The sequence below is a fragment of the Oncorhynchus tshawytscha genome, unplaced genomic scaffold, assembly GCF_018296145.1.
Source record: "Oncorhynchus tshawytscha isolate Ot180627B unplaced genomic scaffold, Otsh_v2.0 Un_contig_3205_pilon_pilon, whole genome shotgun sequence".
Classification (NCBI taxonomy): domain Eukaryota; kingdom Metazoa; phylum Chordata; class Actinopteri; order Salmoniformes; family Salmonidae; genus Oncorhynchus; species Oncorhynchus tshawytscha.
The window spans coordinates 73157-87368 of record NW_024609524.1 but is presented as its reverse complement, the minus strand read 5'-3'; the positions used below and the strand labels follow the sequence as shown (position 1 = coordinate 87368).

Here is a 14212-nt window from a genome sequence, read left to right as displayed (position 1 = left end):
GTCGTAGTCTGATTCTGTTTGTTCCTCTGTGGTTGCCGTAGGTATGCGTCCACTGCACTACGCGGCGTGGCAGGGGAAGACTGAGCCAATGAAAATGCTCCTGAAGGCGGGATCATCAGTCAACATTCAATCAGACGAGGGCCAGATCCCACTGCACCTATCAGCACAGCACGGACATTACGACGGGGTAACGCCATACACACGGCGATACACACACACATCGACACACAAACACAAACTAACACGTTCCTCTACTACAGAGCCGAAGGTTACAATGATTAATCCCGCACAACAAACAGGCTGTCTAAAGAAGCCCAACTAATCATCACAAACAGGTGCTACCAATAAACATACAAGGAGGGGGAGGAAAGACAATCAGTGGCAGCTAATAGGCCGGTGACGACCGACCGCCGAGCGCCACCCGACCGGGAAGGGAAGCCACCCTCGGTCGGACTCGTGACAACGGTAGAATTCAGACTGTTCGTTATCACATGTTCTATGCTAGAGCTGCTTTTGAAAACAAAAGTCCAATTGAAAACATTATTGGCGTTGTTGAATTCGATTTTCATAAAAGCAAGCTAGGACTGATGGTTCAGTTATCATGGCAACTAGTAAACTACTGTAGTTATCTAATAAACTACTGTAGGTATCTAGTAAACTACTGTAGTTATCTAATAAACTACTGTAGTTATCTAATAAACTACTGTAGTTATCTAATAAACTACTGTAACTATCTAATAAACTACTGTAACTATCTAATAAACTACTGTAACTATCTAATAAACTACTGTAACTATCTAATAAACTACTGTAACTATCTAATAAACTACTGTAACTATCTAATAAACTACTGTAACTATCTAATAAACTACTGTAGCTATCTAATAAACTACTGTAGCTATCTAATAAACTACTGTAGCTATCTAATAAACTACTGTAGTTATCTAATAAACTACTGTAGCTATCTAATAAACTACTGTAGTTATCTAATAAACTACTGTAACTATCTAATAAACTACTGTAACTATCTAATAAACTACTGTAGCTATCTAATAAACTACTGTAACTATCTAATAAACTACTGTAGCTATCTAATAAACTACTGTAACTATCTAATAAACTACTGTAGCTACACTATATATACTATATACACTAACCCCAACCTATTGTCCAGTTCTTCTCTACTGTGAGTTATATATATATATATATATATATACACTAACCCCAACCTATTGTCCTGTTCTTCTCTACTGTGAGTTATATATATATATATATATACACACTAACCCCAACCTATTGTCCAGTTCTTCTCTACTGTGAGTTATATATATATATATATACACTAACCCCAACCTATTGTCCTGTTCTTCTCTACTGTGAGTTATATATATATATATATACACTAACCCCAACCTATTGTCCTGTTCTTCTCTACTGTGAGTTATATATATATATATATACACTAACCCCAACCTATTGTCCTGTTCTTCTCTACTGTGAGTTATATATATATATATACACACTAACCCCAACCTATTGTCCTGTTCTTCTCTACTGTGAGTTATATATATATATATATACACACTAACCCCAACCTATTGTCCTGTTCTTCTCTACTGTGAGTTATATATATATAAATATATACACACTAACCCCAACCTATTGTCCTGTTCTTCTCTACTGTGAGTTATATATATATATATATACACACTAACCCCAACCTATTGTCCTGTTCTTCTCTACTGTGAGTTATATATATATATATATATACACTAACCCCAACCTATTGTCCTGTTCTTCTCTACTGTGAGTTATATATATACACAGTGGGGCAAAAAAGTATTTAGTCAGCCACCAATTGTGCAAGTTCTCCCACTTAAAAAGATGAGAGAGGCCTGTAATTTTCATCATAGGTCCACTTCAACTATGACAGACACAATTATTATCCCTATAATAATAATCGTTGATTATCCCTTAATTATATTTAATTGCCCCAGTCTAACCCTGTGTATCTCTCTGTCTCTCTGTGTTCAGTCTGAGATGTTGCCCCAGTCTAACCCTGTGTATCTCTCTGTCTCTCTGTGTTCAGTCTGAGATGTTGCCCCAGTCTAACCCTGTGTATCTCTCTGTCTCTCTGTGTTCAGTCTGAGATGTTGCCCCAGTCTAACCCTGTGTATCTCTCTGTCTCTCTGTGTTCAGTCTGAGATGTTGCTGCAGCTCTCTCTCTGTCTGTGTTCAGTCTGAGATGTTGCTGCAGTCTAACCCTGTGTATCTCTCTGTCTCTCTGTGTTCAGTCTGAGATGTTGCCCCAGTCTAACCCTGTGTATCTCTCTGTCTCTCTGTGTTCAGTCTGAGATGTTGCTGCAGCACCAGTCTAACCCCGTGTATCTCTCTGTCTCTCTGTGTTCAGTCTGAGATGTTGCTGCAGCACCAGTCTAACCCTGTGTATCTCTCTGTCTCTCTGTGTTCAGTCTGAGATGTTGCTGCAGCACCAGTCTAATCCGTGTATCTCCGACACGGCCGGTAAGACTCCTCTGGACCTGGCCTGTGAATTTGGACGAGTGGGGGTGAGTCACACACATACACGCACACACACACACGCACGCACACGCGCGCGCACACACACACACACACACACACACACACACACACACACACACACACACACACACACACACACACACATATCCCTCTGTCTCCCTATGTTTCTGTGTGTGTGTTATTTATAATGTGTACAGGTGGTGTCTCCTCAGTAGTGTGTAATGTGTGGTGGTGTCTCAGTAATGTGTACAGGTGGTGTCTCAGTAGTAATGTGTGTATAATGTGTACAGGTGGTGTCTCCTCAGTAGTAATGTGTGTATAATGTGTATAGGTGGTGTCTCCTCAGTAGTAATGTGTGTATAATGTGTATAGGTGGTGTCTCCTCAGTAGTAATGTATAATGTATAATGTGTCTCAGGTAGTGTAATGTCAGTAGTAATGTGTGTATAATGTAATGTACAGGTGGTGTCTCAGTAGTAATGTGTGTATAATGTGTACAGGTGGTGTCTCAGTAGTAATGTGTGTATAATGTGTACAGGTGGTGTCTCCTCAGTAGTAATGTGTGTATAATGTGTACAGGTGGTGTCTCAGTAGTAATGTGTGTATAATGTGTATAGGTGGTGTCTCCTCAGTAGTAATGTGTGTATAATGTGTACAGGTGGTGTCTCAGTAGTAATGTGTGTATAATGTGTACAGGTGGTGTCTCCTCAGTAGTAATGTGTGTATAATGTGTATAGGTGGTGTCTCCTCAGTAGTAATGTGTGTATAATGTGTACAGGTGGTGTCTCAGTAGTAATGTGTGTATAATGTGTACAGGTGGTGTCTCAGTAGTAATGTGTGTATAATGTGTACAGGTGGTGTCTCAGTAGTAATGTGTGTATAATGTGTACAGGTGGTGTCTCCTCAGTAGTAATGTGTGTATAATGTGTACAGGTGGTGTCTCAGTAGTAATGTGTGTATAATGTGTACAGGTGGTGTCTCCTCAGTAGTAATGTGTGTATAATGTGTACAGGTGGTGTCTCCTCAGTAGTAATGTGTGTATAATGTGTACAGGTGGTGTCTCCTCAATGTGTATAATGTGTACAGGTATAATGTGTATAGGTGGTGTCTCCTCAGTAGTAATGTGTGTATAATGTGTACAGGTGGTGTCTCCTCAGTAGTAATGTGTGTATAATGTGTATAGGTGGTGTCTCAGTAGTAATGTGTGTATAATGTGTACAGGTGGTGTCTCAGTAGTAATGTGTATAATGTGTACAGGTGGTGTCTCCTCAGTAGTAATGTGTGTATAATGTGTACAGGTGGTGTCTCAGTAGTAATGTGTGTATAATGTGTACAGGTGGTGTCTCAGTAGTAATGTGTGTATAATGTGTACAGGTGGTGTCTCAGTAGTAATGTGTATAATGTGTACAGGTGGTGTCTCTCCTCAGTAGTAATGTGTGTATAATGTGTACAGGTGGTGTCTCCTCAGTAGTAATGTGTGTATAATGTGTACAGGTGGTGTCTCAGTAGTAATGTGTGTATAATGTGTACAGGTGGTGTCTCAGTAGTAATGTGTGTATAATGTGTATAGGTGGTGTCTCCTCAGTAGTAATGTGTGTATAATGTGTACAGGTGGTGTCTCCTCAGTAGTAATGTGTGTATAATGTGTACAGGTGGTGTCTCCTCAGTAGTAATGTGTGTATAATGTGTACAGGTGGTGTCTCCTCAGTAATAATGTGTGTATAATGTGTACAGGTGGTGTCTCAGTAGTAATGTGTGTATAATGTGTATAGGTGGTGTCTCCTCAGTAATAATGTGTGTATAATGTGTACAGGTGGTGTCTCAGTAGTAATGTGTGTATAATGTGTATAGGTGGTGTCTCCTCAGTATTAATGTGTGTATAATGTGTACAGGTGGTGTCTCCTCAGTAGTAATGTGTGTATAATGTGTACAGGTGGTGTCTCAGTAGTAATGTGTGTATAATGTGTATAGGTGGTGTCTCAGTAGTAATGTGTGTATAATGTGTACAGGTGGTGTCTCCTCAGTAGTAATGTGTGTATAATGTGTATAGGTGGTGTCTCAGTAGTAATGTGTGTATAATGTGTACAGGTGGTGTCTCAGTAGTAATGTGTGTATAATGTGTACAGGTGGTGTCTCCTCAGTAGTAATGTGTGTATAATGTGTACAGGTGGTGTCTCAGTAGTAATGTGTGTATAATGTCTGGTGTCTCAGTAGTAATGTGTGTATAATGTGTACAGGTGGTGTCTCAGTAGTAATGTGTGTATAATGTGTACAGGTGGTGTCTCAGTAGTAATGTGTGTATAATGTGTACAGGTGGTGTCTCAGTAGTAATGTGTGTATAATGTGTATAGGTACAGGTGGTGTCTCCTCAGTAATGTAATGTGTACAGGTGGTATAATGTGTATAATGGTGGTGTGTCTCCTCAGTATTAATGTGTGTATAATGTGTACAGGTGGTGTCTCCTCAGTAGTAATGTGTGTATAATGTGTACAGGTGGTGTCTCATTAGTAGTGTGTGTATAATGTGTACAGGTGGTGTCTCAGTAGTAATGTGTGTATAATGTGTACAGGTGGTGTCTCAGTAGTAATGTGTGTATAATGTGTATAGGTGGCGTCTCAGTAGTAATGTGTGTATAATGTGTATAGGTGGTGTCTCAGTAGTAATGTGTGTATAATGTGTATAGGTGGTGTCTCCTCAGTAGTAATGTGTGTATAATGTGTACAGGTGGTGTCTCAGTAGTAATGTGTGTATAATGTGTACAGGTGGTGTCTCAGTAGTAATGTGTGTATAATGTGTATAGGTGGCGTCTCAGTAGTAATGTGTGTATAATGTGTATAGGTGGTGTCTCAGTAGTAATGTGTGTATAATGTGTATAGGTGGTGTCTCAGTATGAATGTGTGTATAATGTGTACAGGTGGTGTCTCCTCAGTAGTAATGTTTGTATAATGTGTATAGGTGGTTTCTCCTCAGTAGTAATGTGTGTATAATGTGTACATGTGGTGTCTCAGTAGTAATGTGTATAGGTGGTGTCTCAGTATTAATGTGTGTATAATGTGTACAGGTGGTGTCTCAGTAGTAATGTGTGTATAATGTGTATAGGTGGTGTCTCAGTAGTAATGTGTGTATAATGTGTACAGGTGGTGTCTCAGTAGTAATGTGTGTATAATGTGTATAGGTGGTGTCTCCTCAGTAGTAATGTGTATAGGTGGTGTCTCAGTATTAATGTGTGTATAATGTGTATAGGTGGTGTCTCCTCAGTAGTAATGTGTATAGGTGGTGTCTCAGTAGTAATGTGTGTATAATGTGTATAGGTGGTGTCTCCTCAGTAGTAATGTGTATAGGTGGTGTCTCAGTAGTAATGTGTGTGTAATGTGTACAGGTGGTGTCTCAGTAGTAATGTGTGTATAATGTGTATAGGTGGTGTCTCCTCAGTAGTAATGTGTGTATAATGTGTATAGGTGGTGTCTCAGTAGTAATGTGTGTATAATGTGTACAGGTGGTGTCTCAGTAGTAATGTGTGTATAATGTGTATAATGTGTAGGTGGTGTCTCAGTAGTAATGTGTGTATAATGTGTATAGGTGGTGTCTCCTCAGTAGGTGTATAATGTGTCTCCTCAGTAGTAATGTGTGTATAATGTGTATAGGTGGTGTCTCCTCAGTAGTAATGTGTGTATAATGTGTATAGGTGGTGTCTCCTCAGTAGTAATGTGTGTATAATGTGTATAGATGGTGTCTCAGTAGTAATGTGTGTATAATGTGTACAGGTGGTGTCTCAGTAGTAATGTGTGTATAATGTGTACAGGTGGTGTCTCAGTAGTAATGTGTGTATAATGTGTACAGGTGGTGTCTCAGTAGTAATGTGTGTATAATGTGTATAGGTGGTGTCTCAGTAGTAATGTGTGTATAATGTGTACAGGTGGTGTCTCAGTAGTAATGTGTGTATAATGTGTATAGGTGGTGTCTCAGTAGTAATGTGTGTATAATGTGTATAGGTGGTGTCTCAGTAGTAATGTGTGTATAATGTGTATAGGTGGTGTCTCCTCAGTAGTAATGTGTGTATAATGTGTATAGGTGGTGTCTCAGTAGTAATGTGTGTATAATGTGTACAGGTGGTGTCTCAGTAGTAATGTGTGTATAATGTGTATAGGTGGTGTCTCAGTAGTAGTAATGTGTGTATAATGTGTACAGGTGGTGTCTCAGTAGTAATGTGTGTATAATGTGTATAGGTGGTGTCTCCTCAGTAGTAATGTGTGTATAATGTGTATAGGTGGTGTCTCCTCAGTAGTAATGTGTGTATAATGTGTACAGGTGGTGTCTCCTCAGTAGTAATGTGTGTATAATGTGTACAGGTGGTGTCTCAGTAGTAATGTGTGTATAATGTGTACAGGTGGTGTCTCCTCAGTAGTAATGTGTGTATAATGTGTACAGGTGGTGTCTCAGTAGTAATGTGTGTATAATGTGTATAGGTGGTGTCTCCTCAGTAGTAATGTGTGTATAATGTGTATAGGTGGTGTCTCAGTAGTAATGTGTGTATAATGTGTATAGGTGGTGTCTCAGTAGTAATGTGTGTATAATGTGTACAGGTGGTGTCTCAGTAGTAATGTGTGTATAATGTGTACAGGTGGTGTCTCCTCAGTAGTAATGTGTGTATAATGTGTACAGGTGGTGTCTCAGTAGTAATGTGTGTATAATGTGTATAGGTGGTGTCTCCTCAGTAGTAATGTGTGTGTGGTGGTGTCTCAGTAGTAATGTGTATAATGTGTAGTAATAGGTGGTGTCTCCTCAGTAGTAGTAATGTGTGTGGTGTCTCATAATGTGTATAATGTGTACAGGTGGTGTCTCAGTAGTAATGTGTGTATAATGTGTACAGGTGGTGTCTCAGGTGTGTGTCTGGTGTCTCCTCAGTAGTAATGTGTGTATAATGTGTATAGGTGGTGTCTCAGTAGTAATGTGTGTATAATGTGTACAGGTGGTGTCTCGTAATAATGTGTGTATAATGTGTACAGGTGGTGTCTCAGTAGTAATGTGTGTATAATGTGTACAGGTGGTGTCTCCTCAGTAGTAATGTGTGTATAATGTGTATAGGTGGTGTCTCCTCAGTAGTAATGTGTGTATAATGTGTATAGGTGGTGTCTCCTCAGTAGTAATGTGTGTATAATGTGTACAGGTGGTGTCTCTCAGTAGTAATGTGTGTATAATGTGTACAGGTGGTGTCTCAGTAGTAATGTGTGTATAATGTGTACAGGTAGTATAAATGTGTGTATAATGTGTATAGATGGTGTCTCAGTAGTAATGTGTGTATAATGTGTACAGGTGGTGTCTCAGTAGTAATGTGTGTATAATGTGTACAGGTGGTGTCTCAGTAGTAATGTGTGTATAATGTGTACAGGTGGTGTCTCAGTAGTAATGTGTGTATAATGTGTATAGGTGGTGTCTCAGTAGTAATGTGTGTATAATGTGTACAGGTGGTGTCTCAGTAGTAATGTGTGTATAATGTGTATAGGTGGTGTCTCTCAGTAGTAAATGTGTGTATAATGTGTACAGGTGGTGTCTCAGTAGTAATGTGTGTATAATGTGTACAGGTGGTGTCTCAGTAGTAATGTGTGTATAATGTGTACAGGTGGTGTCTCCTCAGTAGTAATGTGTGTATAATGTGTACAGGTGGTGTCTCAGTAGTAATGTGTGTATAATGTGTACAGGTGGTGTCCTCAGTAGTAATGTGTGTATAATGTGTACAGGTGGTGTCTCCTCAGTAGTAATGTGTGTATAATGTGTACAGGTGGTGTCTCAGTAGTAATGTGTGTATAATGTGTACAGGTGGTGTCTCAGTAGTAATGTGTGTATAATGTGTACAGGTGGTGTCTCAGTAGTAATGTGTGTATAATGTGTACAGGTGGTGTCTCAGTAGTAATGTGTGTATAATGTGTATAGGTGGTGTCTCCTCAGTAGTAATGTGTGTATAATGTGTATAGGTGGTGTCTCAGTAGTAATGTGTGTATAATGTGTATAGGTGGTGTCTCAGTAGGTGGTGTCTCAGTAGTAATGTGTGTATAATGTGTACAGGTGGTGTCTCAGTAGTAATGTGTGTATAATGTGTACAGGTGGTGTCTCAGTAGTAATGTGTGTATAATGTGTACAGGTGGTGTCTCAGTAGTAATGTGTGTATAATGTGTACAGGTGGTGTCTCAGTAGTAATGTGTGTATAATGTGTATAGGTGGTGTCTCAGTAGTAATGTGTGTATAATGTGTACAGGTGGTGTCTCCTCAGTAGTAATGTGTGTATAATGTGTACAGGTGGTGTCTCAGTAGTAATGTGTGTATAATGTGTACAGGTGGTGTCTCAGTAGTAATGTGTGTATAATGTGTACAGGTGGTGTCTCAGTAGTAATGTGTGTATAATGTGTACAGGTGGTGTCTCAGTAGTAATGTGTGTATAATGTGTACAGGTGGTGTCTCAGTAGTAATGTGTGTATAATGTGTACAGGTGGTGTCTCAGTAGTAATGTGTGTATAATGTGTACAGGTGGTGTCTCAGTAGTAATGTGTGTATAATGTGTATAGGTGGTGTCTCAGTAGTAATGTGTGTATAATGTGTACAGGTGGTGTCTCAGTAGTAATGTGTGTATAATGTGTACAGGTGGTGTCTCAGTAGTAATGTGTGTATAATGTGTACAGGTGGTGTCTCAGTAGTAATGTGTGTATAATGTGTACAGGTGGTGTCTCAGTAGTAATGTGTGTATAATGTGTACAGGTGGTGTCTCCTCAGTAGTAATGTGTGTATAATGTGTATAGGTGGTGTCTCAGTAGTAATGTGTGTATAATGTGTATAATGGTGGTGGTGTCTCAGTAGTAATGTGTGTATAATGTGTACAGGTGGTGTCTCAGTAGTAATGTGTGTATAATGTGTACAGGTGGTGTCTCAGTAGTAATGTGTGTATAATGTGTACAGGTGGTGTCTCAGTAGTAATGTGTGTATAATGTGTATAATGTGTAGGTGGTGTCTCAGTAGTAATGTGTGTATAATGTGTGTACAGGTGGTGTCTCAGTAGTAATGTGTGTATAATGTGTACAGGTGGTGTCTCAGTAGTAATGTGTGTATAATGTGTACAGGTGGTGTCTCAGTAGTAATGTGTGTATAATGTGTGGTGGTGTCTCATAGTAATGTGTGTATAATGTGTACAGGTGGTGTCTCAGTAGTAATGTGTGTATAATGTGTACAGGTGGTGTCTCAGTAGTAATGTGTGTATAATGTGTACAGGTGGTGTCTCAGTAATGTGTGTATAATGTGTACAGGTGGTGTCTCAGTATAATGTGTATAATGTGTACAGGTGGTGTCTCAGTAGTAATGTGTGTATAATGTGTACAGGTGGTGTCTCAGTAGTAATGTGTACAGTATAATGTGTATAGGTGGTGTCTCTCAGTAGTAATGTGTGTATAATGTGTACAGGTGGTGTCTCAGTAGTAATGTGTGTATAATGTGTACAGGTGGTGTCTCAGTAGTAATGTGTGTATAATGTGTACAGGTGGTGTCTCAGTAGTAATGTGTGTATAATGTGTATATAATGTGTATAATGTGTACAGGTGGTGTCTCAGTAGTAATGTGTGTATAATGTGTACAGGTGGTGTCTCAGTAGTAATGTGTGTATAATGTGTACAGGTGGTGTCTCAGTAGTAATGTGTGTATAATGTGTACAGGTGGTGTCTCAGTAGTAATGTGTGTATAATGTGTACAGGTGGTGTCTCAGTAGTAATGTGTGTATAATGTGTACAGGTGGTGTCTCAGTAGTAATGTGTGTATAATGTGTACAGGTGGTGTCTCAGTAGTAATGTGTATAATGTAATAGTGTGTGTATAATGTGTACAGGTGGTGTCTCAGTAGTAATGTGTGTATAATGTGTATAGGTGGTGTCTCAGTAGTAATGTGTGTATAATGTGTATAGGTGGTGTCTCCTCAGTAGTAATGTGTGTATAATGTGTATAGGTGGTGTCTCCTCATAGTAATGTGTGTATAATGTGTACAGGTGGTGTCTCAGTAGTAATGTGTGTATAATGTGTACAGGTGGTGTCTCAGTAGTAATGTGTGTATAATGTGTACAGGTGGTGTCTCAGTAGTAATGTGTGTATAATGTGTACAGGTGGTGTCTCAGTAGTAATGTGTGTATAATGTGTATAGGTGGTGTCTCAGCAGTAATGTGTGTATAATGTGTACAGGTGGTCCAGCTGCTCCTCAGTAGTAATGTCTGTGCAGCGATGATCGAGCCGAAGCCGTCGAACCCCAACGGCGTCTCTCCTCTTCACCTGGCCGCCAAGAACGGACACATCGATGTCATACGGTCAGGACAAGACATCATCACTCTGACATCATCATCATCACTCTGACATCATCATCATCACTCTGACATCATCATCATCACTCTGACATCATCATCATCACACTCTGACATCATCATCACTCTGACATCATCATCATCACTCTGACATCATCATCATCACTCTGACATCATCATCATCACTCTGACATCATCATCACTCTGACATCATCATCATCACTCTGACATCATCATCAACACTCTGACATCATCATCATCACTCTGACATCATCATCACTCTGACATCATCATCGTTCTGACATCACCACTGCTTTTATGTGTTTATATTGTGTGTTTGCTGATTGAATCAGGAATAGACGTTATAGACATTAACAGTGTGTGTGTGTGTGTGTGTGTGTGTGTGTGTGTGTGTGCATGTGTGTGTTTGTGTGTGTTTGTGTGTGTGTGTGTCAGTCTGCTGATCCAAGCAGGTATAGACATCAACAGACAGTCAGAGTCGGGGACGGCGCTGCATCAGGCAGCTCTCTGTGGAAAGACTGAGGTGGTGAGACTGCTGTTGGATGTGAGTACAACTATTTCTAACACTGACCTCTAGCCCTGACCTCTAGCCCTGACCTCTAGCCCTCTAGCCTGGACCTCTAGCCCTGACCTCTAGCCCTGACCTGTAGCCCTGACCTCTAGCCCTGACCTCTAGCCCTGACCTCTAGCCCTCTAGCCCTGACCTCTAGCCCTGACCTCTAGCCCTCTAGCCCTGACCTCTAGCCCTGACCTCTAGCCCTATAGCCCTGACCTCTAGCCATGACCTCTAGCCCTGACCTGTAGCCCTGACCTCTAGCCCTGACCTCTAGCCCTCTAGCCCTGACCTCTATTCCTGACCTGTAGCCCTGACCTCTAGCCCTGACCTCTAGCCCTGATCTCTAGCCCTGACCTGTAGCCCTGACCTGTAGCCCTGACCTCTAGCCCTGACCTCTAGCCCTCTAGCCCTGACCTCTAGCCCTAGCCCTGACCTCTAGCACTGACCTGAGCCCTGACCTCTAGCCCTGACCTCTAGCCCTGACCTCTATTCCTGACCTGTAGCCCTGACCTGTAGCCCTGACCTCTAGCCCTGACCTCTTGCCCTGACCTCTAGCCCTGATCTCTAGCCCTGACCTGTAGCCCTGTCCTCTAGCCCTGACCTCTAACCCTTTAGCCCTGACCTCTAGCCCTGACCTGTAGCCCTGACCTCTAGCCTGACCTCTAGCCTGACCTGTAGCCTGACCTCTAGCCCTGACCTCTAGCCCTGACCTCTAGCTCTGACCTCTAGCCCTGACCTCTATCCCTCTAGCCCTGACCTCTAGCCCTGACCTCTGACCTCTAGCCCTGACCTCTAGCCCTGACCTCTAGCCCTGACCTGTAGCCCTGAGCTCTAGCCCTGACCTGTAGCCCTGAGCTTTAGCCCTGACTTCTAGCCCTGACCTGTATCCCGGACCTGTATCCCTGACATCTAGCCCTGACCTGTAGCCCTGTCCTCTAGCCCCAACCTCTAGCTCTGACCTGTAGCCCTGACCTCTAGCCTTCTAGCCCTGACCTGTATCCCTGACCTGTAGCCCTCATCTATAACCCTCTAGCCCTGAACTCTAGCCCTGACCTCTAGCCCTGACCTCTAGCCCTGACCTCTATTCCTGACCTCTAGCCCTGACCTCTAGCCCTGACCTCTAACCTTGACCTTTAGCTCTGATCTCTAGCCCTGACCTCTAGCCCTGACCTGTAGCCCTGACCTCTAGCCCTGACCTCTAGCTCTGACCTCTAGCCCTGGCCTCTAGCCCTGACCTCTAGCCCTGACCTCTAGCCCTGACCTCTAGCCCTGACCTGTAGCCCTGAGCTCTAGCCCTGACCTGTAGCCCTGACCTCTAGCCCTGACCCGTAGCCCGGACCTCTAGCCCTGATCTCTTGCCCTGACCTCTAGCCCTGAGCTCTAGCCCTGACCTGTAGCCCTGAGCTCTAGCCCTGACCTGTAGCCCTGACCTCTAGCCCTGACCCGTAGCCCGGACCTCTAGCCCTGATCTCTAGCCCTGACCTGTAGCCCTGAGCTCTAGCCCGACCTCTAGCCCTCTAGCCCGGACCTGTAGCCCTGACCTGTAGCCCTCTAGCCCTTACCTCTAGCCCTGAACTCTAGCCCTGACCTCTAGCCCTGACCTGTAGCCCTGACCTGTAGCCCTCTAGCCCTGACCTCTAGCCCTGACCTTTAGCCCTGAACTCTAGCCCTTATGTCTAGCCCTGACCTAGCTCTGACCTCTAGCCCTCTATCCCTGACCTCTATTCCTGACCTGTAGCCCTGACCTCTAGCCCTGACCTCTAGCCCTGACCTCTAGCCCTGACCTGTAGCTCTGATCTCTAGCCCTGACCTCTAGCCCTGACCTCTAGCCCTGACCTCTAGCTCTGACCTCTAGCCCTGAACTCTAGCCCTGACCTTTAGCCCTGAACTCTAGCCCTGACGTCTAGCCCTGAACTCTAACCCTGACCTCTAGCCCTGACCTCTAGCCTTGAACTCTAGCCCTGACCTGTAGCCCTCTAGCCCGGACCTGTAGCCCTGACCTCTAGTCCTGGTCTCTTGCCCTCTAGCCCTAAACTGTAACCCTGACAACTAGCCCTAACCACTAGCCCTGACCTCTAGCCCTAACCTTTGACCCTGACCTCTAGCCCTGACCTTTGACCCTGACCTCTAACCCTCTAGCCCTGACCTCTAGCCCTGATATTTGACCCTGACCTCTAGCCCTGACCTTTGACCCAGACCTCTAGCCCATAGCCCTGACCTCTAGCCCATAGCCCTGATCTTTGATCAGGTGCTTCTACACCTGCATTGTTTGCTGTTTGGGTTTTAGGCTGGGTTTCTGTACAGCACTTTGAGATATCAGCTGATGTAAGAAGGGCTATATAAATACATTTGATTTGATTTGATTTGACCCTGACCTTTAGACCTCTAGCCCTGACCTCTAACCCTCTTGCACATATATCCACATATTCTAAGCCAGAACCGTCCAGAGTTGTGATGCTAGTTGGGCGGGCGGGAACTGGCAGCGATCGGTTGAAGAGCATGCATTTAGTTTTACTAGCATTTAAGAGCAGTTGGAGTCCACAGATGGAGTGTTGTATGGCATTGAAGCTCGTTTGGAGGTTAGTTAACACAGTGTCCAAGGAAGGGCCAGAGGTATACAGAATGGTGTTGTCTGCGTAGAGGTGGATCAAAGAATAACCAGCAGCAAGAGCAACATCATTGATGTATACAGAGGAAAGAGTCGGTCCGAGAATTGAACCCTGTGGCACCCCCTTAGAGACTGCCAGAGGTCCGGACAACAGGCCCTCC

General features: G+C 42.9%; 1 protein-coding gene across 1 annotated transcript in view; it reads left to right on the top strand.

The window, feature by feature from the left end:
* si:dkeyp-9d4.3 (caskin-1) overlaps window positions 1–14212 on the top strand; it is a 102840-nt gene that overhangs the window by 35460 nt on the left and 53168 nt on the right. The window contains exons 4-7 of the mRNA XM_042315711.1: window positions 42–187; window positions 2472–2567; window positions 10751–10872; window positions 11323–11431. Of these exons, the coding sequence (XP_042171645.1) occupies window positions 42–187; window positions 2472–2567; window positions 10751–10872; window positions 11323–11431 (473 nt within the window). The remainder of the gene's footprint in view (window positions 1–41; window positions 188–2471; window positions 2568–10750; window positions 10873–11322; window positions 11432–14212) is intronic.